The sequence below is a fragment of the Agelaius phoeniceus genome, chromosome 4 (assembly GCF_051311805.1).
Source record: "Agelaius phoeniceus isolate bAgePho1 chromosome 4, bAgePho1.hap1, whole genome shotgun sequence".
Lineage (NCBI taxonomy): Eukaryota > Metazoa > Chordata > Aves > Passeriformes > Icteridae > Agelaius > Agelaius phoeniceus.
In genome coordinates, this window is record NC_135268.1 from 73,834,743 (window position 1) to 73,855,761 (window position 21,019).

Genomic DNA, 21,019 nt, shown 5'->3' on the forward strand with positions numbered 1-21,019 from the left:
GAAATTCAAGGCTCAAATGCATCCCCAAAATTAAAATTTGGAGGGTGAGCTCCCAAGGCCCCAGAAAAGAGATGGAACTCCACAAGTTCCTTGGAATGGCACACTGAAGGTTTGGATGCAACCCTGAAATTAAAAGTTGGAGGGCGAGCTCCAAAGGCCCAGGAAAAGACTCCACAAGTTCCTTGGAACGGCAGATTCAGGGCTTGGATACTCCTGGAAGCATCCCTAAAATGGAAAGTTGGAGGGTGAGCTCCAAATGTCCCTAGAAAGGGATGAGGCTCCACAGATTCCTTGGGTCAGGAAATTTAAAGCTTGGATGTATCCCCAAAAATAAAATTTGGAGGGTGAGCTCCCAAAGCCCTGGAAAAGGGATGTAGGTTCCTTGGAATGGCAAAATCAAGGCCTGGATGCTGCTGGAAGCATCCCTGAAACCCAGAGCTGGAGCATGAGTTCCAAAGGTCTCCCTAAAAAGGGATGAGGCTCCACAAAGTTCTTTGGATCAGGAAATTCAAGGTTCAGATGCATTCCTGAAATTCAGACTTGGAGGGTGAGATCCAAAGGGCCTGGAAAAGGGAAGAGACTCCACAAGGTCCTTGGAATGGGACATTGAAAGCTTGGATTCATCCCCAAAATTAAAATTTGGAGGGTGAGCTCCCAAGGCCCTGGAAAATGGAAGAGATTCCATAAGTTCCTTGGAATGGCAGAGTCAGGGTTTGGATACTCCTGGAAGCATCCCTAAAACGGAAAGTTGGAGGGACAGCTCCAAATGTCCCTAAAAAGAGATGAGGCTCCACAGATTCTGTGGATCAGGAAATTCAAGGCTCAGATGCATCCCCAAAATTAAAATTTGGAGGGTGAGCTCCCAAGGCCCTGGAAAAGAGATGGGACTCCACAAGTTCCTTGGAATGGCAGATTCAGGGCTTGGATACTCCTGGAAGCATCCCTAAAATGGAAAGTTGGAGGGACAGCTCCAAATGTCCCTAGAAAGGGATGAGGCTCCACAGGTTCCTTGGATCAGGAGATTAAGGCTTGGATGCTGCTGGAAGCATCCCAAAACTTCCCAATTCAAAGCTGGAGGATGAGCTCCAAATGTTCCTTATCTCCCTTCCTCATAAATTAATATTTTAAAAGATCAATGTGCTCAGAATTCCCAGGAGCCAGCCTGTGGGAACAGGAGCTCTCTGGGACAGCTCCAAGGAACCATTTTCAGTCAAAAAACAAACTCCTGGCACAATCTGTGGGAATTTTTCCCTCAGGATCCCAGAGTGATCCAGGCAAGGGGTGGATTGGGGATGGCAGCAAAGCTGCTCCTGTAGACAGAGCTGGCAGGGCAGGGAAGGTCTCCAAGGTGCAGCAAATTATCCATTTCAGAGGAATTCCAGCCCAAAACTCCTCCTTTTCCATGGAATAGTGAAATTACTGTGGCTAAAGATGAATTCTTGGAGAAAACAGCATCGGAATCTGACCAATTCCTGTCCAAAACTCTTCCATTTTTCAGGGATTAACAAAACTGCTGCAACCAAAAAAGGTATTCCTAGAGAAAACAGCATCAGGATCCAAACAATTTCTCCCCCAGAACTGCTCCATTTGTACGGAATAACAAAGTCACTGAATGCAAAGAATCCTCGGAGAAAATGGTACCAGAGAATCCAACCAATTCCTGCCCAAAATTCTCCCATCCCCACAGAATAACAAAATTACTGCATCCAAAGAGGAATTCTTGGAGGAAACAGCATCAGAATCCAACCAATTCTACCCTAAAACTCTCCCATTTCCAGGAAATAACAAAGTTAATGGATCCAAAGAATTCATGGAGAAAGTGGTATCAGAATCCAACCAATTCCTTCCCAAAATTCTCCCATTTCATAGAATAATGAAATTAATGGATCCAAAGAATTCATGGAGAAAATGGTATCAGAATCCAACCAATTCCTTCCCAAAATTCTCCCATTTCATAGAATAATGAAGTTAATGGATCCAAAGAATTCATGGAGAAAATGGTATCAGAATCCAACCAATTCCTTCCCAAAATTCTCCCATTTCATAGAATTATGAAGTTAATGGATCCAAAGAATTCTTGGAGAAAATGGTATCAGAATCCAACCAATTCCAGCCCCAAACTCTCCCATTTTCAATGAAAAATGAAATTAATGCGTCCAAAGAGGAATTCTTGGAGAAAACAATGTCAGAATCCAACCAATTCCTCCCCAAAATTCTCCCATTCCTACAGGATAATTCATTTTCCTTGGAGCAAACAGCATCAGATTTCAACCAACTCCTCCCCAAAACTCCTCCATTTCCAAGGAATAATGGAATTATTGGATCCAAAGAGGAATTCTTGGAGAAAACAAGGTCAGAAAACAACCAATTCCTGCCCAAATTTCTCTTATTTCAATGGAATAATGAAGTTTATGCATCCAAAGAATTCTTGGAGCAAACAATTCCTCCCCAAAACTCCTCCATTTCCAAGGAATAACGGAATTACTGATTCAAAGAGGAACTCTTGGAGCAAACAATGTCAGAATCCAACCAATTCTTCCCCAAACTCTCCCATTTCAATGGAATAATGAAGTTAAGGAATCCAAAAAATTCTCAGAGATAATGGAATCAGAGACCCCAATCAATTCCTGCCCTAAAACTCTTCCATTTCCATGGAATATTGAAATTACTGCATCCAAAAAAAGTATTGTTGGAGCAAACACATCAGAACCCAACCAATTCCTGCCCAAAATTCTCCAATTCCTACAGAGTAACAAAATTACTGATTCCAAAGAAGAAATCTTGGAGGAAATCAGAATCCAACCAATTTCTCCCCAAACTCTCCCATTTCAACGGAATAATGAAGTTAATGTATCCAAAGAATTCTTGGAGCAACCAATTCCTCCCAAAAATTCCTCCATTTTCAAGGAATAATGGAATTACTGGATCCAAAGAGGAATTCTTGGAGAAAACAGCATCAGAACCCAACCAATTCCTGCCCAAATTTCTCCTATTCCTACAGAATAATTCATTTTTCCTTCGAGCAAACAGCGTCAGAATCCAACCAATCCCTGCCCAAAACTCCTCCATTTCCATGGAATAACCAAATTCCTGCCTCCAAAGGGGAATTCTTGGAGAAAACAATGTCAGAATCCAACCAGTTCCTGCCCAAATTTCTCCTATTTCAATGGAATAATGAAATCAATGAATCCAAAGAATTTTCGGAGGAAACAATTCCTCCATTTCTAAGGAATAACGGAATTCCTGCATCCAAAGAGGAATTCTTGGAGAAAACAGCGTCAGAATCCAACCAATTCCTGCCCAAAACTAGTCCATTCCCATGGAATAACGAAATTCCTGCATCCAGAGAGGAATTCTTGGAGAAAACAATGTCAGAATCCAACCAATCCCTGCCCAAAATTTGTCCATTCCCATGGAATAACGAAATTCCTGCATCCAAAGAGGAATTCTTGGAGACAACAATGTCAGAATCCAACCAATCCCTGCCCAAAACTTGTCCATTCCCATGGAATAACGAAATTCCTGCATCCAAAGGGGAATTCTTGGAGGAAAACCCAGCAACCAAGAAATACAGACACATGAAAAATTCCCTGTTTGGGACAGCAGGAGGAAATTCCCTTTGCATTTCTGTGCCATGCATGAAGGAATTTCACAGATTTTCCCCAAACCCATCCATATCTGGATTTTTTTCCTCCCCCAGGGATGGACATGCCCGGATAAAGGAGGGAGGGGCGGATCCATGGAATTCCCCAGAGCAGGAAAAGCCAGATTCACTCACCAGGACAGAGTAGATGTGGAGGCACCGATAGACCGGGGAGAAATCCACCAAATCCTGGGCTCCAGGCACCTGAAACAGGGAGGAAATCCATGAAAAACGCGGGAAACTCACCAAAAATCCACCAAAAACTGCAAGAAATTTAATTATGGGTAAGTGGAGCAGTAAAATATCACAGACAGACAAGTGAAATCCGAAAAAAAATCACATTTAAATAAGTTTATCGCTCAAAAAAATTATATTTAGGTGAATGAAACTATAAAAAAAATCAAATTTCATTGAGTCCCTAAAAAATTCCATCTATGTGCGTACAAGTCATAAAAATTTCATTTATAAATAAGTAGAACTGCAAAAAATTTAAATATGGGTAAGTGGAGCTCTAAAGTATCACAGACAGACAACTGAAATCCTAAAAAAAAATCACATTTAAATAATTTGTCTCTCCAAAAAAAATCACTTTTATGTGAATGAAAATATTAAAAAGATCACATTTAAGTAAGTGTCACTACAATAACCCATCTATGTGAGTGCAAGTCATAAAAATTTCATTTATAAATAAGTAGAACTGCAAAAAATTTAAATATGGGTAAGTGGAGCTCTAAAATATCACAGACAGACAACTGAAATCCTAAAAAAAAATCACATTTAAATAAGTTTGTTGCTCAAAAGAATCAAATTTAGTTGACAGTTGACTGAAACTATTAAAAAATCAAATTTAAATAAGTATCACTCTAAAAAATCCCATTTAAGTAAGTGCAAGTCATAAAAATTTCATTTATAAATAAGTAGAGCTGCAAAAAATTTAAATATGGGTAAGTGGAATTCTAAAATATCAAAGAGAGACAATTGAAATCCTACTAAAAAATCACATTTAGATAAGTTTGTCGCTCCAAAAAATCACATTTAGGTGAATGAAACTATGAAAAAATTAAATTTAAATAAACATCACTAAAAAACCCCATCCAAGTGAGTGCAACTTAAACATTTCATTTTTAAATAAGTAGAATGGCAAAAAATTTAAATATGGGTAAGTGGAACTCTAAAATACCACAGACAGAAAACTGAAATTCTAAAAAAGAAATCACATTTAAATAAGTTTGTCACTCCAAAAAATCACATTAAGTGGATGAAACTATAAAAAAATCAAATTTAAATAAGAGTCACTAAAAAATCCCATCTAGGTGAGTAGAACTGCAAAAAATTTAAATATGAGTACATGGAACTCTAAAATATCACAGACAGACAACTGAAATCCTATTAAAAAATCACATTTAAATAAGTTTGTCTCTCCAAAAAAAATCATTTTATGTGAATGAAAATATTTAAAAGATCACATTTAAGTAAGTGTCACTGAACCCATCCAGGTGAGTGCAAGCCATGAAAATTTCATTTATAAATAAGTAGAACAGCAAAAACTTTAAATATGGGTAAGCGGAACTCTAAAATATCAAAGAGAGACAACTGAAATCCTATTAAAAAATCACATTTAGATGAGTTTGTCACTCCAAAAAATCACATTTAGGTGAATGAAACTATGAAAAAATTAAATTTAAATAAGCATCACTAAAAAATCCCATCCAGGTGAGTTCAACTTAAACATTTCATTTATAAATAAGTAGAAGTGCAAAAAATTTAAATATGGGTAAGTGGAACTCCAAAATATCACAGACAACTGAAATCCTAAAAATAAATCACAATTAAATAAGTTTGTTGCTCAAAAGAATCACATTTAGGTGAATGAAACTATGAAAAAATCAAATTTAAGTAAGTGTCACTAAAATAACCCATCTAGGTGAGTGCAAGCCATAAAAATTTCATTTATAAATAAGTAGAACAGCAAAAAAATTAAATATGGGTAAGCGGAACTCTGAAATATCACAGAGAGACAACTGAAATCCTAAAAAAACAAAAATATAAATGAAAGTCACTCCAAAAAAATCACATTTAGGAGAGTGTAGCTCTAAAGAAATTAAATTAAAATAATTTAAGCGTCAGTCCAAAAATTCCCACCCAGGTGAGTGTGGCTCATGAAAATTCCATGGGTAAATAAGGAAAACTGGAAAGCAATTTAAATATGGGCAAGTGAAAGAGTAAAATATCACATGGGGAGAAGTGAAATCTTCCAAAAAAATCAAATTTAAATGAAAGTCACTCTAAAAAAATCACATTTGGGTACATGAAACTATAAAAAAATCACATAAATCATATTTGTTTTATCATAATTTTTGTAAAAATATAATTTATCAAAATATTTTATCAAGAATTACGTAAATTGGGGTCACTCCAAAATGCCAATTTTAGTTGAGTGCAACTCTAAAAAATACAAATTTAAATAAATCCCACGCTAAAAAAAAATCACATTTAGGAAAATGAAACACTAAAAAAATCACATCTAAATCAGTGTAACTCCAAAAAAATCACTTTTAGGTGAGTGCACATCTAAAAAATTTCAATTTAAATAAATTCCACTTTAAAAATCACATTTAGGTGAGTTCAGCTCTAAAAATCTCATCTAAATTAATGCCACTCCAAGAAATCAAATTTAGGTGAATGAAATTGTAAAAAATCACATCTAGATCAATGTAACTAAAAAAAAAATCTGATTTTAAAAATGCTAATATTAAATGTGTCACTCAAAAAAATCACTTTTAGCTGAGGACAATTCTAAAAAATTAAAATATAAAGAAATTCCACTCTCAAAAATCGCATTTAGGCAAATGAAACTATAAAAAAAATCCCATCTATATAAGTATAATTTTTAAAAAATCATTTTTAGGGGAGTTTAGTTCTAAAAATTTCAAATAGAACAAAATTCCTCTCTAAAAATCACTTTTAGGTGAATATAACTCTAAAAATTAAAATATAAATAAATTCCACTCTAAGAAATATAATTAGGCAAAAGAAATCATTAAAAAATCACATCTAAATCAGTGTAACTTCAGAAAAATACTTCTAAGGGGGGTGCAACTCTAAAAAATTCAAATTTAAATAAATTCCACTCTAAAAAATCACTTTTAAGTGAATATAACCCTAAAAAATTCAAATAGAACTAAATTCCACTCTAAAACAACACTTTCAGGTGAATATAACTCAAAAAAATTCAAATATAAATAAATTCCTCTCTAAAAAAAATCAGTTTTAGTTGAATTTGACTCTAAAAAAATCCCATTTAAATAAGTTTATCACACCAAAATATCATTTCTAGGTGAGAGCAGCTCCAACACCAGAGGGTCCAAGGCAAAGCCAGGATCCCAGTTATGGAAAAATTCCATTTAATTCCTGGGATCTCCCCAAATATTCTGATTTTTCAGGGCCTTGGAAGCAGGAAAATGCCCTTTAATGTTGGTTTTGCTCCACTGAAATCCCATGGAACGCTGGGACTCATTCCAGGCACGGAATCCAAGGGATGCTGGCTCCACACACGCAACAGAAAGTGGGGAAAAAGGCAAAAACCAGGCAAAAAAACCCAACTCATTCTTGGGATTTCACATTGGATTTGCTTGACAGCCCCATTTGGGTTTGATTTTTCCTGGTTTTCCCCTGGGGAAGAGGCTGGGTGGGATCAGAGGGGGAATTTGCATTTTGTGTCCTTTGGGGATGTTCCCTTGGCTCTCCTTGGGGGCTGGAAGCTCCAGCACCCCAAATCCCAGGAAAAGGGGTGGGAAAAGGGGCAGGGATGGACGGGCCATGGACAGCCCTGGAAATGGGATGGGTTTGGGGTTTCAGTGAGGCTGGGGGGAGCTGGGGGCTCAGGGAGGATCCTGGAGGCTCCTCGGGAGGGATGGGGAGGGAAAACCGGGATTGGGATGAACTCCTCTGTGAGGGGGAAATGGAGCTGGTAAAGGATCATCGCAGGGTGTGAGGGAAATCAGCCCTGGCTGGAGCTGAAATGGGGGATCCCAGGATCCCAGACTGGTTTGGGATGGTTTGGGATCCCTTAATGGCCTTCCTGGGGTGATCCCAGTGCTGCAGGATGGGATTCCCACATCTGCACCCTCGGGATTTTATGGGATAAACTCCTCTGTGAGGTGGAACTGGAGTGAAAGAATCTCCTCCATGCAAGGAAAACCAGATCTCAGCACTGCAAAGATTCCTGGCTGGAGCTGAAATGGGGGATCCAAGGACCCCAGAGTGGTTTGGGATGACAGGGACATTAATGCCCATCCTGAAGTGATCCAGGATGGGATTCCCACATCTGCACCCTCAGGATTTAGTGGGATAAACTCCTCTGTGAGGTGGAAATGGAGCTGGTAAAGGATCGCAGGGTGTGAGGGAAATCAGTCCTGGCTGGAGCTGAAATGGGGGATCCCAGGACCCCAGAGTGGTTTGGGATGGGAGGGACATTAAAGCCCATCCTGAAGTGATCCAGGATGGGATTCCCACATCTGCACCTCCAGCTCCTGCCTCTGGAGCTGCTCTTGGAGCACCTGGGATGGTGGAAATGTCCCTGGCCATGGCAGGGCTGCAATGGGATGGGATTTGGTGGGATAAACTCCTCTCTGATGTGGAACTGGAGTGAAAGAATTCCTTCATGGGAATTTCTTCCTGGGAAGGAATTCCTGGCTGGGAGGGTGGGCAGGGGCTGGGCTGGAATTCCCAGAGCAGCTGGGGCTGCCCCTGGATCCCTGGCAGTGCCCAAGGCCAGGCTGGATCCACCTGGGACAGTGGGAGCTGTCCCTGCCCACTGTCCCAGGTGGATTTTCCCTGATTTTTCAGGTCCCTTCCATCCCAAGCCATTCCATGATTCCATGGAATTCTCCCTCTGCCTGGATTAACACATCCATCACACAATGACCCTGTCTCACATTGACAAATTCAGGTGTTTATCTGCTATTTCAACATTCAGACACAAATTAAAATTCCCTGAATTTAGCACTGAAGAAGTGCCTGCATTTCCTGCGCCAGAGCTGCACTGCCAGCGCTCCCAACAATCCATAAATCCCTGATTTTTGGGACGTGCCGATGCCATGGGAGCCTGGGCTGCCCCAGGCCAGGACTGATGGCTCCCCTGACACCCCCTCCAGCCCAATCCTGGTTTTTATCCCTCTTGATTTCCAGAACAAAGGATTTATTCATCTTATCCCAAAATTTCCCCGTCCACACAACATCAACCTCCCAATCTCATTCCCAAATCCTGCAGCAGGCACGTTCCCAGAGCTGGGAGTGGGGCAGGGCTCTGGAAACACCCAAATCCCTCCTGCAAGTAGGGTAAAGAATCCTGCAGCTGATTTAACTCCTGCAAGGCCAATTTTCCATGGAAACCTGCAGCCCTGGCTGCCACCAGCACAGGGATGGCTCAGAGTTTAGGGAAGCTTTGCTCTGGGTTTGGATAATTTGGGATATGAAAATTATTTTGGGATAGGAGGGTTAATTCAGGATATGAAGGTTATTTTATGATAGGAGAGTTAATTTGGGATAGAAGGGTTGATTTGGGATATGAGGGGTGATTTGGGATAGGAGGGTTAATTTGGAATAGGAGGATTAATTTGGGATACAAGGGTTAATTTGGGATATAAGGGTTAATGTGGGATATGAGGGTTAATTTGGGATCTGACGGTTAATTTGGGATATGAGGGTTAATTTGGAATAGAAGGGTTAATTTGGGATAGAAGGGTTAATTTGGGATATAAGGGTTAATGTGGGGTAGATGGGTTAATTTGGGATGCAAGGGTTAATTTGGGATCTGAGGGTTTGGACCTTGGACCCTTGGTGGGTTTTGGGCTAAAAGCGGGACACAAGCACAGGTTCTGTCCCTCAGTGAGGGTGAAAACCCTCCAGACTGGAACACCAGGAATTCCAGAGGAGCCAAATCCGGGGATTTGGGAACCATCCCAGAGTCCCATTGATGGGAACCCATGGATGAGCTGGGGCACAGGGACACGGGACAGGACCCAGAACCCACTGGGCTCCACTCCAGGACAGGGCACGGAGCAGGGGGGGACTGCAGGTGACACAAACATTCCAGGAATTGTCCCTAAAACTCCATTGCTGCCCCCAGCCATGGCTCTGCTCCAATCCAGCTTTGGGGTCCTCAGGAAAAGGATCTGGAGCTGCTGGAGAGAGCCCAGGAGACATCAGGGAGCTGAGGCCGGGTTGGGAGAGCTGGGAATGTTCACCTGGAGAAGGGAAAGCTCCAAGCAGAGCTCAGAGTCCCCCCTGAGCCTCCTTTGCTCCAGGCTGAGCCCCTGCCCGGCTCCCTCAGGGATTCTGCAGCCCCTGCCCAGCTCCCTCAGGGATTCTGCAGCCCCTGCCCAGCTCCCTCAGGGATTCTCCAGCCCCTGCCCGGCTCCCTCAGGGATTCTGCAGCCCTTTCCCAGCTCCCTCAGGAATTCTCCACTCCCTTCCCAGCTCCCTCAGGGATTCTCCATTCCCTTCCCAGCTCCAATCCCTTCCCTGGGCATGCTCCAGCCCCTCCGGGTCTCCCTCCAAGGACTCCAAAATTGGAATGGCTCCATTTCCACTCGAGAGATTTTTTTTGGCCAATAAATCAATAATTTTCTTTCCAAAAAGAACAAATCCCCAGGAGGATTCACTCTGGTGACCCAGGGACAGGGAATGCCTGGAGCTGTGCCAGGGGAGGCCCAGGCTGGATTTTAGGGAAAGGTTCCTCATCCAGGAAGGTGCTGGCACTGCCCAGGCTGCCCAGGGAATGGGCACAGCCCTGAGGCTGCCAGAGCTGCAGGAGTGTTGGGACAGAGCTCCACGGATGCCCAGGGTGGGATTCTGGGGGTCTGAGCAGGGACAGGGGTGGATGGATGGATGGATGGATGGATGGATGGATGGATGGATGGATGGATGGATGATCCCTGTGGATCCCCTTCCATCCAGGACATTCCCTGATTCTATGAGGAAGGAACATGGGGAACTCAAAGCTGATCAGGAACAAACTGCTCGCTTTTCTCTCCTCCATGGGATATTACCCTTGGGATTTCCTTCATGGGGGCTCCTCCAAGGGATCTCCCACATAGGATCTCCTATATGGGGCACCTCCATGGCATCTCCTCCACGGCATCTCCTCCATAGGGGCTTCTCCATGGCATCTCCTCCATGGGATATTCCCCCTGGGAGTTCCTCCATGGGACCTCCTCCATGAGATATTCCCCATGGGATTTGCTCCATGAGATCTCCTCCATGGGATCTTCCCCCCTGGCATCTCCTCCATGGGAGCTTCTCCATGGGATCTCCTCCATGGCAGCTCCTCCATGGGGGTTCCTCCATGGCATCTCCTAGATGGGATATTCCCCATGGCATCTCCTCCATGGGGCTCTACCATGGGATCTCCTCTATGGGGCACCTCCATGGCATCTCCTCCATGGGGGCTCCTCCATGGCATCTCCTCCATGGGATCTCCCCCATGGAATCTCCCCCATGGCATCTCCTCCATGGGATCTCCCCCATGGAATCTCCCCCATGGCATCTCCTCCATGGGATCTCCCCCATGGAATCTCCCCCATGGCATCTCCTCCCTGGGATCTCCTCCATGGCATCTCCTCTATGGCATCTCCTCCATGGAATCTCCCCCATGGCATCTCCTCCATGGCACCTCCTCCAAGGCACCTGCCCAGGTGCACCCAGGGGTCCCGTGGCTGCTGCCCCTCCTCCCCGCTGTTCATCACCACGGACAGCGGCCACTGCCCACCCTGGGACAGGGACTGGGATGGGGACAGCCCCTCCTGCCCATCCCCCACTGCAGGGCCACCTCCTGTGAGGTCACCAAAGGGCCACCACACCCAGAGATGGGAATCACCTGTCTGGGACAGGCCAGAACAATGGAAACATGGAATGGCTTGGGTGGGAAAGGACCTTAAATCCCATCCCATCCATGGCAGGGACACCTCCCACTGTCCCAGGTGGATCCAAGCCCCAATGTCCAACCTGGCTTTGGGCACTGCCAGGGATCCAGGGGCAGCCCCAGCAAATCTGGGAATTCCAGCCCAGGCAGGAATTCCTTGCCAAGATCCCAGCCCAATCTCCCCTTTCCCAGTGGGAGCCATTCCCTGGCTCCTGTCCCTGCAGGCCTTGTCCCCAGTCCCTCTGCAGCTCTCCTGGAGCCCCTGCAGGCCCTGCCAGGGGCTCTGAGCTCTGCCTGGAGCCTTCCCTTCTCCAGGGCAACATTCCCAGCTCTGCCAGCCTGGCTCCAGCCCTGCAGCAGCTCCAGGGCCTCATTCCATGCTGCTGTAGGAATGTGCAGCCCCTCCAGAGGGTCCCAGAGCAGGTCCCAGGAGGGGTCTGGGCTGAGCCCACAATTCCATCCCCATGGAGGAAGGTGTGACCTCGCTCTGCTCTGGATGCACAGCAGCCATGGAAAGGAGGGAATGGATTTGCAGAGGGAAAACAGAAAGCCCAGAACCACTTGAACAACCCAACTTCAAATTCCCAGCTCGTCCTTGGTCCCCTCCCTGGCTGCTCAGGGGCTGTTACGGTCAGGGTGACAAACACTCCCCAGCCCAGGGAGTGGCTGCAGCTGAAAAGATCATTTTCCTGACAAAAGAGGCTTCAACGAGTGAGAAGAACCATCCAGAGGGGCAGACAGAACTTCCCAAAAGGTCCAGGACACGGCTGCATCCCACGGCACGATGGACACATCCAACGGCTCAACCCCCCAGGTCCTGCACTGCAGCTGCCTTTCCTGAGACATGGGGCTGTACTCCATGGGAAACATCCCAAATGCCAGGTGAACCAGCACTGCGAGGAAGGAAAAACCAACACCACCCCCAGGCTATGTGGTTCCCAAAACCCTCTGTCCAGTGCAGGAAGCTGCAGCAGGAAGGGAAGAAGGGAGCACATGAAGGAATTTAAATTTCCACCTCCCATCCTGACACAATGCCTTATCCAAAGACAAACCAGGAGAAAGGAAAAGGCCAAAAATCAGGTTATGGAGCAATGTTTCCCTGAGGGATGGACGTTCTCCAGGAGCACCAAGGTGCTGGGACAGACTGGGATGGGCAGTTCCCAATCCTTGGCCTCTCTACTGAGCGCAGTAATGGGAATAGGGAGAAAACCACAAAATAACCAAATTTGGAGACACATCCCACATTCTCCAGCTCTTCTGCACCTTCAGGACTCCCCCATGAGCAAGGATCAAGCCCCTTGAGACACCACAGGCGCCCCACACCACCCAGTTTGGTGTTTACCTCTTCCTCCTCGTCCTCATCCTCCACATCCAGGATCCCCGAATCCTGCTCCGACATGGGGCTGGTGTTCTTCACCTCCAGCTCGGAGCTGGCGCTGAACTCCTTCTTGGATTTCTTTCCCCCGCCAATCCTGGGCTGCTGGGACACGATGTTGTCCAGGTTCCTCTGCTGCTGTGCCTAGGAGCAAACACAGGTTCCACCTGGGGTTCAATTTGGTTTTCAGGCACGAGGAGCCGCCGGCCCTGAACGGGGACAAAGGAGGCCGGAGGCGCCACGCGCTCGGCGGAATTCCGACACGTCGCCTTTCCCCCGAGCCAGATATTCCCAGATCCATTTGCAAAGCAGGCCAGGGATTATGCAACAATCCAAACACGCTCCTGACTCTTTCCAAATCCCAGCGCCCCGGCCCCCGTGCTGCCACATTGATCCGTTTACGGCCCAGCTGCAGCGATATTGGCCCGCGGGCCATGTGGTGACTGTCACAGGGACCTCCTGAACCGCTGGGTTTGTTCCTCTTTCCCAGCCGTGGCGGCACAAAACATTCCACATCTGGACCCCAGAGGTTCCTGAAAGCATTTTTGTGGGAGCCCAGGAGGGTTTAATTGCACATTGTTGATGTGCGGAACGAGCTGTAAAAGGTGCTCAAGGAAAACGTGCTGGAAGCAGCGGGATGGAGGGCTGGGAACACGCGGAGTTATTCCAGGGGTTTTGGGGTTGTCTGGCAGCTGAGGTCACACTGTGCCCTCCTGCAAAAATTCCATTGTTTTTCCTTTGATATGGAGCACAATAATCGACAGGAAAAGTGGTTCAGGCCCGCTTGCTCAGGAGCTGATCAAGTTCAAACACAAGGGCAAGGAATGGGAGCAGCACGAACACACGAGGGGTCTCCAGGGCCAAATCCCAGCCAAAACCAGGGGGAAAAGGCCAATCCCATGGATGTGGCCCTGCTGGACATGTGGGTTTGTGTGCTGGTGTAACTGGAAAATAAACACTTGGAAAACCTGGAATTTATATGGATTTAGACACAGATTTAGAGGATTCCTCCCCATATTATGCTGTGGATTTTTTATGTATCGGGAGAAAGGTGTGTGGGAATCATGGAATCACAGACAGGACCTTCAGGATCCTCTCATTCCATGGGCAAGGACACTTTCCACAAGCCCAGGTAGCTCCTGGACATTCAGGAATTCCAGGATTCTCTGAGGTGGCAAAAGGGGCTCATCCCCTTCCCTATGGGAATGTGGCAGCCTGGATTTAGAAGGAAAACCATTAAACCTGTTGGAGATCCAGCTGTCAGTGACACCAAGGGAGAATTAAAACATTATTAATTACTTCTAAAAATCTCTAATTATTAATTACTTTTGCTACCTGAACTGCAGAGAGCACAAAGTGTGCTTAATCTGTGTGCAAACCTCCCAGATTATTTCCTTTTCAAAACTTGGAAGTTTTAACATCCCACCAAAAATTATTCAGGAGCAGCTTTGATTTTTGCCAGCTTCAAAATCCCTTTGGAATCTCCCCTTGGGAAGCAAAACCCCACCAGGGACTGAGCACTGGATAATTCCTACATCTGAGGAATCCAAGCATGGCATGAAGACCCCATTCCTTGGAAAATCCAGGCATGGACATCCCATCCCTCGGAAAATCCACCTCAAAGTGCTCCTCACCCCGAGCACACACAATCAGCTCTGAATTAATTAACCAGCTGGGCAATCCCTAACAAAATTCCGTGTACAAAGCTGCCCCTGGAGGCAGCTGCAGCGGGAACAGGAGTGAATCCTTGGACCGGGATGTGAATCCTTGTGGGATGTGTTATCCCACAGCACAACCTTGACCTCTAGTGGTTGGAAAGCAGGAGTAGCCCTAGAGTGCTTATTTACTCCGAGTGCTCCTCCCAGCTGAGCCAGGGGACTCCCAACCCCATCCCTTTAAAAAAAAATCTCTTCAGGGACGAATCCCAACAATGGGAATTTTTGCAACAGGGCCCCAGAGGGAAAGGTCTGGGTGGACACTGCCCAGGACAAAGTTTTGCTCCCGACGTCAGGACGCGAGGCCGATGGGGAAAGGGGCATTTTTGGCACCGGGATTTTTGGACTTCAGAGGCAGCACTCTATAGAAAGGCCTTGCAACATCCCATAAAGGGAATTAGGACTTCAAAAAGGGGCGGGAGCACTCGGTCCTTCAGAAGAGAACACAACAAAGGGTCGGGGTCGGGCCCGCCCAGCGCTGCCATGAGTTTCCCAACAAGGCCTAATGAAGTTATAACCCTGAATCTACTGGAAATTCCCCCAAAAGCAAGCCCAGTGCACTCATTAAACCCTCCAGTTTATGTAATCCTTCTCCTTCTGGAGAGGGGAGAATCAAAGAGTGGGAAAAGGCGCAGTTTTGGACGGAGCCCTGAGCTGGACACGGCTCGTTAAGCAGGGTGGAGTGGGCCTGGAGAGCACAGGCGGTCATGGGAGAGGGAAATCTGGGATAACGAGCTGGAGGATGCTGCTGCCAGCCCTGAACTCCCCTGCCCCAGCCCTCAGCGTAAAACACACGGGATTTCAGCCTGGGCATGGAGTTGGTGTCACCAAGGATCCATGGAGGAGCTCTCTGAGGATCACCAACCTTGGTCCCACCTCTGCTTTCCAACAGGGATTCATCTTTCCTGTGTTGGGAGCGCAGCAGGATGTGGCCAGGTATCAATATTGATAAGATCCAAACAAAATGTTGATAAGATTTCATAAATTCCAGTTATTTAGAGATCAAGGAAATCTGTCCCTCCGGCATCGCTCCAGGACAAGAAGCCCCACATGGAATTTACCCTCCAAGCTTTGATTTTGCACTTTTAATGCAAATAAACTGAGTTATCAAGAGAAGAGTTTTGATCTGGAATAAAGTCCAAGCACCAGCTGGGAAATCACGGAATCCAGGAACAGTTTGGGTTAGAAGTGACCATAAATCCCACTCCACCCCCAGAGACACCTTCCACTGTCCCAGGGTGTTCCAAGCCCCAGTGTCCAACCTGGCCTTGGACACTTCCAGGGATCCAGGGGCAGCACAGCAAATCTGGGCACCCTGTGCCAGGGCCTCCCCACTCTCTGAATAAAAAAAAAGGAAAAATTTCTGTGCCCCTACTCCCAGATATCCTAAAAACCAGCCAGAGGATGCTCCCAAAGGCACAAAAGGTTTCCAGCCCACCAGGAGCAATTGGGACCTTGAGGAATCTTCACCTTTCAGGATTTTTGTGGGGGAGTTTTAAATTGGATGAGATTTTCCAGGGATTTCTGCCTGAATGACCTCACATCACTCAGTGGATCTTTGTTCCCTTCCCTTTCTAGGAACACAGGAGCCAAATCCTGACCTGTGATGGGCACATTCCCACTGCAGCAGGAACAGGAATGCCCCGAGCCCAGGATGAAGGAGTGACCCTGGAGCCAGGCCCTGCACACCCCAGGAGGAACGGGAATGGCTTTTCCATTTCCATCTCCACCAGGGCATTCCCAGCCCCCCGCTCCCGGCAGGAAACGATCTGGACTGAGGTGACCTAGAAGTGAGAAATATCAAATTTTCCTCAGCTCCGTGAAGTCAGCGGGGTTTGGGTTTCACTGTGAGGGAAAGGCAGGGCTGGGGGGAGGCCCAGAGGAAGCAGCTCTGGAGAAGTTCAGGATTATCCAAAGGAACTCCCCAGCTCATTCCCAGCACCTCCCCAGGCTGGAGTGCAGCAGAACAACCCTTCCATGGATTTGCTGGGGCACAGGAAGGATCAAACCCAGCCTGCAGAGGAGCACTGGGGAGTTTGGGGGATCTGTTCCCCACAAAGGGATGAGTTCCCCACATCAGAGGCCGGGTGACACCTGGGATACCCTCGGAAAATCCATGGAAATGGGGCTGGGGGAGGCCCAAAGCCCTCAGGAGATGATAAATCCAACCCAAAATCCCCCACCTTTTGGTGTGGTTTCCAGGAAAGTGAGGCCAGTTTGGGGTTATCCTGTGGGATTGCCTCTGTTATGCAGGACCATCAATCCTGGCTCACTCTGCTCCATGGGAGCATTAAAAAAGGCAGGAGAGCCCAGGCCTGGTCACAGCTGATGTTGCTTTTAGGATCAAACACAAAGCGTTGGGATCGTGGAGGTGAAGCTCCCTCCAAGCACAGCCACTTCCCTCATCCACAGCAGCCTGGAGACCAGGAGCACCCCCATCACTCCATCAGGGCACAATTCCCAGCTCCTGGTGGCAATCCTATTTCCAGAATGGTTGGTAGGACAAGCAGAGGAACCTCTCCACCTCCAGGGCCAGGCCTGGGTCAGTGGCCCACCTTTGTGCACTGAGGTTGTCATCAGGCAGTCCAGAAGACTTCTAGGGGGACCTGGGACAGCAGGAGGTGTCCCTGCCCATGGCAGGGGGTGGAATGGGATGGGATTTAAGCTCCTTTCCCACACAAACCATCCTGGGATTATTTGATGATATAAATCCTGTCTCCTGCACATCTCCTCACTGAGGGCTTGATCCTGCAGGATGCAGCTTTGGGGGTTTCTCTTCAAACCCTAAAATTCCCAGAGAGGTGTCGACTCCTCATCCCTGGAAGTGTCCAAGGCCAGGCTGGACAGGGCTTGGAGCAGCCTGGGATAGTGGAAGGTGTCCCTGCTCAGGCAGGGGTGGGATGGGATCATTTTTAAGGTCCCTTCCAACCCAAACCATCCTGGGATTCAAAGCCCTCAACAGGAAGGACTTTCCTCAGCATTCCAGGATCCATCCCAAAAAACTCCCAGAAGCTTGCGAACAGCAACTCCACCTTCCCACCCCTCACAACCAAACGGACCCAGCCCAACCCAGCTGGAGCTGAATTTTTTGGAGTTGAATTTTTCAGAGTTGGGTTTTTCAAAGCAACTCAGCTCCTCAAGATCAAGTGACCCCAGCCGCAAACCAGCACCCAGAACCACGGAGGCATTCCCAGCTCCATGGGATCATTCCCAGTGCCTTGGGGTTATTCCCAACATCATGGGGTCATTCCCAACAACATGGAGTCATTCCCAGCACCACGGGATCATTCCCACTGCCACAGGATCATTCCCAATGCCGTGGAGTATGGAGTCACTCCCAATGCCACAGAATCATTCCCAAAGCCAAGGGTTCATTCCCATTGCCATGGGATCATTCCCATTGCCACAGGATCATTCCCAAGGCCATGGAGTCATTCCCAGTACCATGGGAACATTCCCAACACTATGGGATCATTCCCACTGCCATGGAGTCATTCCCAATGCCATGGACTAGGATCAGTCCCAGTGCCATGGAGTCAATCCCAGCTCCATGGAGTCATTCCCAATGCCACAGGATCATTTCCAATGCCATGGGCTCATTTCCAACGCCAATGGTTCATTCCCAACACCATGGAGTCATTCCCAGGATCATGGGATCACTCCCAGCAGCATGGGCTCATTCCCAACACCATGGAGTCATTCCCAACACCATGGGCTCATTCCCAATGCCATGGACTCATTCCAAATGCCATGGGCTCATTCCCAATGCCAAGGAGTCATTCCCAATGCCATGGGCTCATTCCCAACACCATGGAGTCATTCCCAACACCATGGGCTCATTCCCAATGCCATGGGATCATTCCCAACGCCATGGGCTCATTCCCAACACCATGGGCTCATTCCCAACGCCATGGGATCATTCCCAATGCCATGGGATCATTCCCAACACCATGGGCTCATTCCCAATGCCACAGGCTCATTCCCAACACCATGGGCTCATTCCCACCACCATGGACTCATTCCCAACTCCATGGGATCATTCCCAATGCCATGGACTCATTTCCAACGCCATGGGATCATTCTCTATGCCACAGGATCATTCCCAACGCCATGGGCTCATTCCCAATGCCATGGGATCATTCTCTATGCCACAGAATCATTCCCAACACCATGGGCTCATTCCCAATGCCATGGGATCATTCCCAACACCATGGGATCATTCTCTATGCCACAGAATCATTCCCAACACCATGGGCTCATTCCCAATGCCGCAGGATCATTCCCAGAGCAGGCCAGGGACCCTTCCAGGCTCTGCCTCCAGAGCCACCCTAAGGAAAAGTTTGTTCCACCACCTCCAGGAGGAAGGAGCTCCTTTCAAACTCCAATATTGTTATTTTTGTAACTTCACCTTGTTTTCTGCACCCCTTTGCAAACGCTTGAGTCTCACCTCCCTTCACCTCCACCCACCAATATTTACTTTTGAGCAGAATCTAATTAGGTTTTTCCTGATGAGACACGAGATAAGGCCCGGGCAGAAGGGGCTGGTGATTTAAAGGGAGCCATGATTTAAAGGCTGGCTTTGGTAGTTTTGATTAGTTCCTGCTGCGATGCTTTTACAGACCCCTCTAATGGGCTGAGACACCGAATTTTCAAATATCATTTCCCAATATCCCTAGAAATGGGATACATATTCCTTAAGCAATCTTAGGGGGAAAAAAGAAAGGGGAAAAAAAAAATAAAAGCAGCAAAGCCGACTGGCTACGGGGGTAGGGAAAAAAAGAACGTTAATAAAAAATGACAGTAGGGCTGGAGCCCTGCCAGAGAGCCATTCCAAAGTTATAAAATCCCCCAGGGATCAGATAAAAGCAGGGATTATTATTGCAAGGTGTAAACTCAGCACACGGCCGCAGCTCCTGCTTTGAGTTTGCCCGCGGAGCCGGCGCTGTCGGGACCAGGAGGGGCTCAGCCTCTCCTGCCCCCGGTGCTAACTTGTTATCAGAGCAGACAATTTGTTGGAGGTTTGGCTGACAAAGTTCTCCCTGGGCTCAGGAAACGAGGCCCAACAATGGGAGGGTTTTTTTTTTTTTTGAACTCCATTCCAGGTCATTAAATAAAAGGAGTTTGGAAATGCAGCATTGGACGGGTTTGTTCTCCCCAGTGCACAGACTCAGCCTCAACCCCCCCCCCGCCACTCCTCATTCCCTAAAAAGTCTCTTCCACCTCAGCCCATCCAGAGCTGAAATCCACCCCGGCTCTGATATTCCTGAACATCAATTTTCCTCAAATACAAGTTTTTGGCATTGAGTGTGTGATGAGGAAAATGCAATTCCCCTTTTGCTTTGCTCTCACCCCATGATTTACCCTCATCCCCTGCTCCTGCTCATTTTCCCAACCTGGATTTAATCCAGGCCTAATTCCATGGATTTTACAGTTCAATATTCCCTGGCCAGAACAAGGGCACTGCTGTGGCAGCAGGATCCCACTGGATTCCGAATAATTCCTGTTTGTGCTGCCCTGGATCCCTGGCAGTGCCCAAGGCCAGGCTGGACACTGGGGCTTGGAGCAGCCTGGAGTAGGGGAAGGTGTTGTGGTTGGAAAGAGATGGGATTTCAGGTCCTTTCCTACACAAACCATTCCAGGACTCTGCAGCCCCTCTGCTCTGGAGCCAGGCTGGCAGAGCTGGGAATGTTCCCCTGGAGAAGGGAAGGCTCCAGGCAGAGCTCAGAGCCCCTGGCAGGGCCTGCAGGGGCTCCAGGAGAGCTGCAGAGGGGCTGGGGACAAGGCCTGCAGGGACAGGAGCCAGGGAATGGCTCCCACTGGGAAAGGGGAGATTGGGCTGGGATCTTGGCAAGGAATTCCTGCCTGGGCTGGAATTCCCAGATTTGCTGGGGCTGCCCCTGGATCCCTGGCAGTGCCCAGGGCCAGGTTGGACAGTGGGGCTTGGAGCAGCCTGGGGCAGTGGGAGGTGTCCCTGCCCATGCAACTGGATGAGATCAAACCCATGGGATGAGCTCAGCCATAGTCACCTCCTTGGAGTTCATTCAATAACTGGGTTAATTCAGCTTTTCACACAAAACCCATTAAACCTCAGCTGTTTTGGGGGGAGGCTGCTCAGCCCAGCACTGGGAGAAGGGAATGATCCAGACTCTCCCTTCCAAGGAGAAATTTATCACAGGAGGATTGATAAAAAGCCTTGGGCAACCACAGCCTCCGGGTCAGCTGTGCAAAAAAAAAAAAGCCACTTTTTAAGGAGCCCTTTATGGCCCAAGTGTTGATTTACACTTCTGTGGGATCCAGATCTGCGGGCAGCTTCAAAGGGAGCTCAGTGAGGCGATTACAGAGTTTATTTATCACATTTACAC

General features: G+C 47.4%; 1 protein-coding gene across 5 annotated transcripts in view; it reads right to left on the reverse strand.

Annotated features, from left to right (window-relative positions):
- Nucleotides 1-21,019, reverse strand: part of EXOC6B (exocyst complex component 6B) — a 319,988-nt gene that overhangs the window by 154,595 nt on the left and 144,374 nt on the right. For all 5 annotated transcript variants that reach the window (XM_077177925.1, XM_077177924.1, XM_077177922.1 and 2 more), the window contains exons 7-8: nt 12,910-13,086; nt 3,779-3,847 (exon numbers count right to left, since the gene is read on the reverse strand). In XM_077177925.1, coding sequence (XP_077034040.1) covers nt 3,779-3,847; nt 12,910-13,086 — 246 coding nt within the window. The remainder of the gene's footprint in view (nt 1-3,778; nt 3,848-12,909; nt 13,087-21,019) is intronic.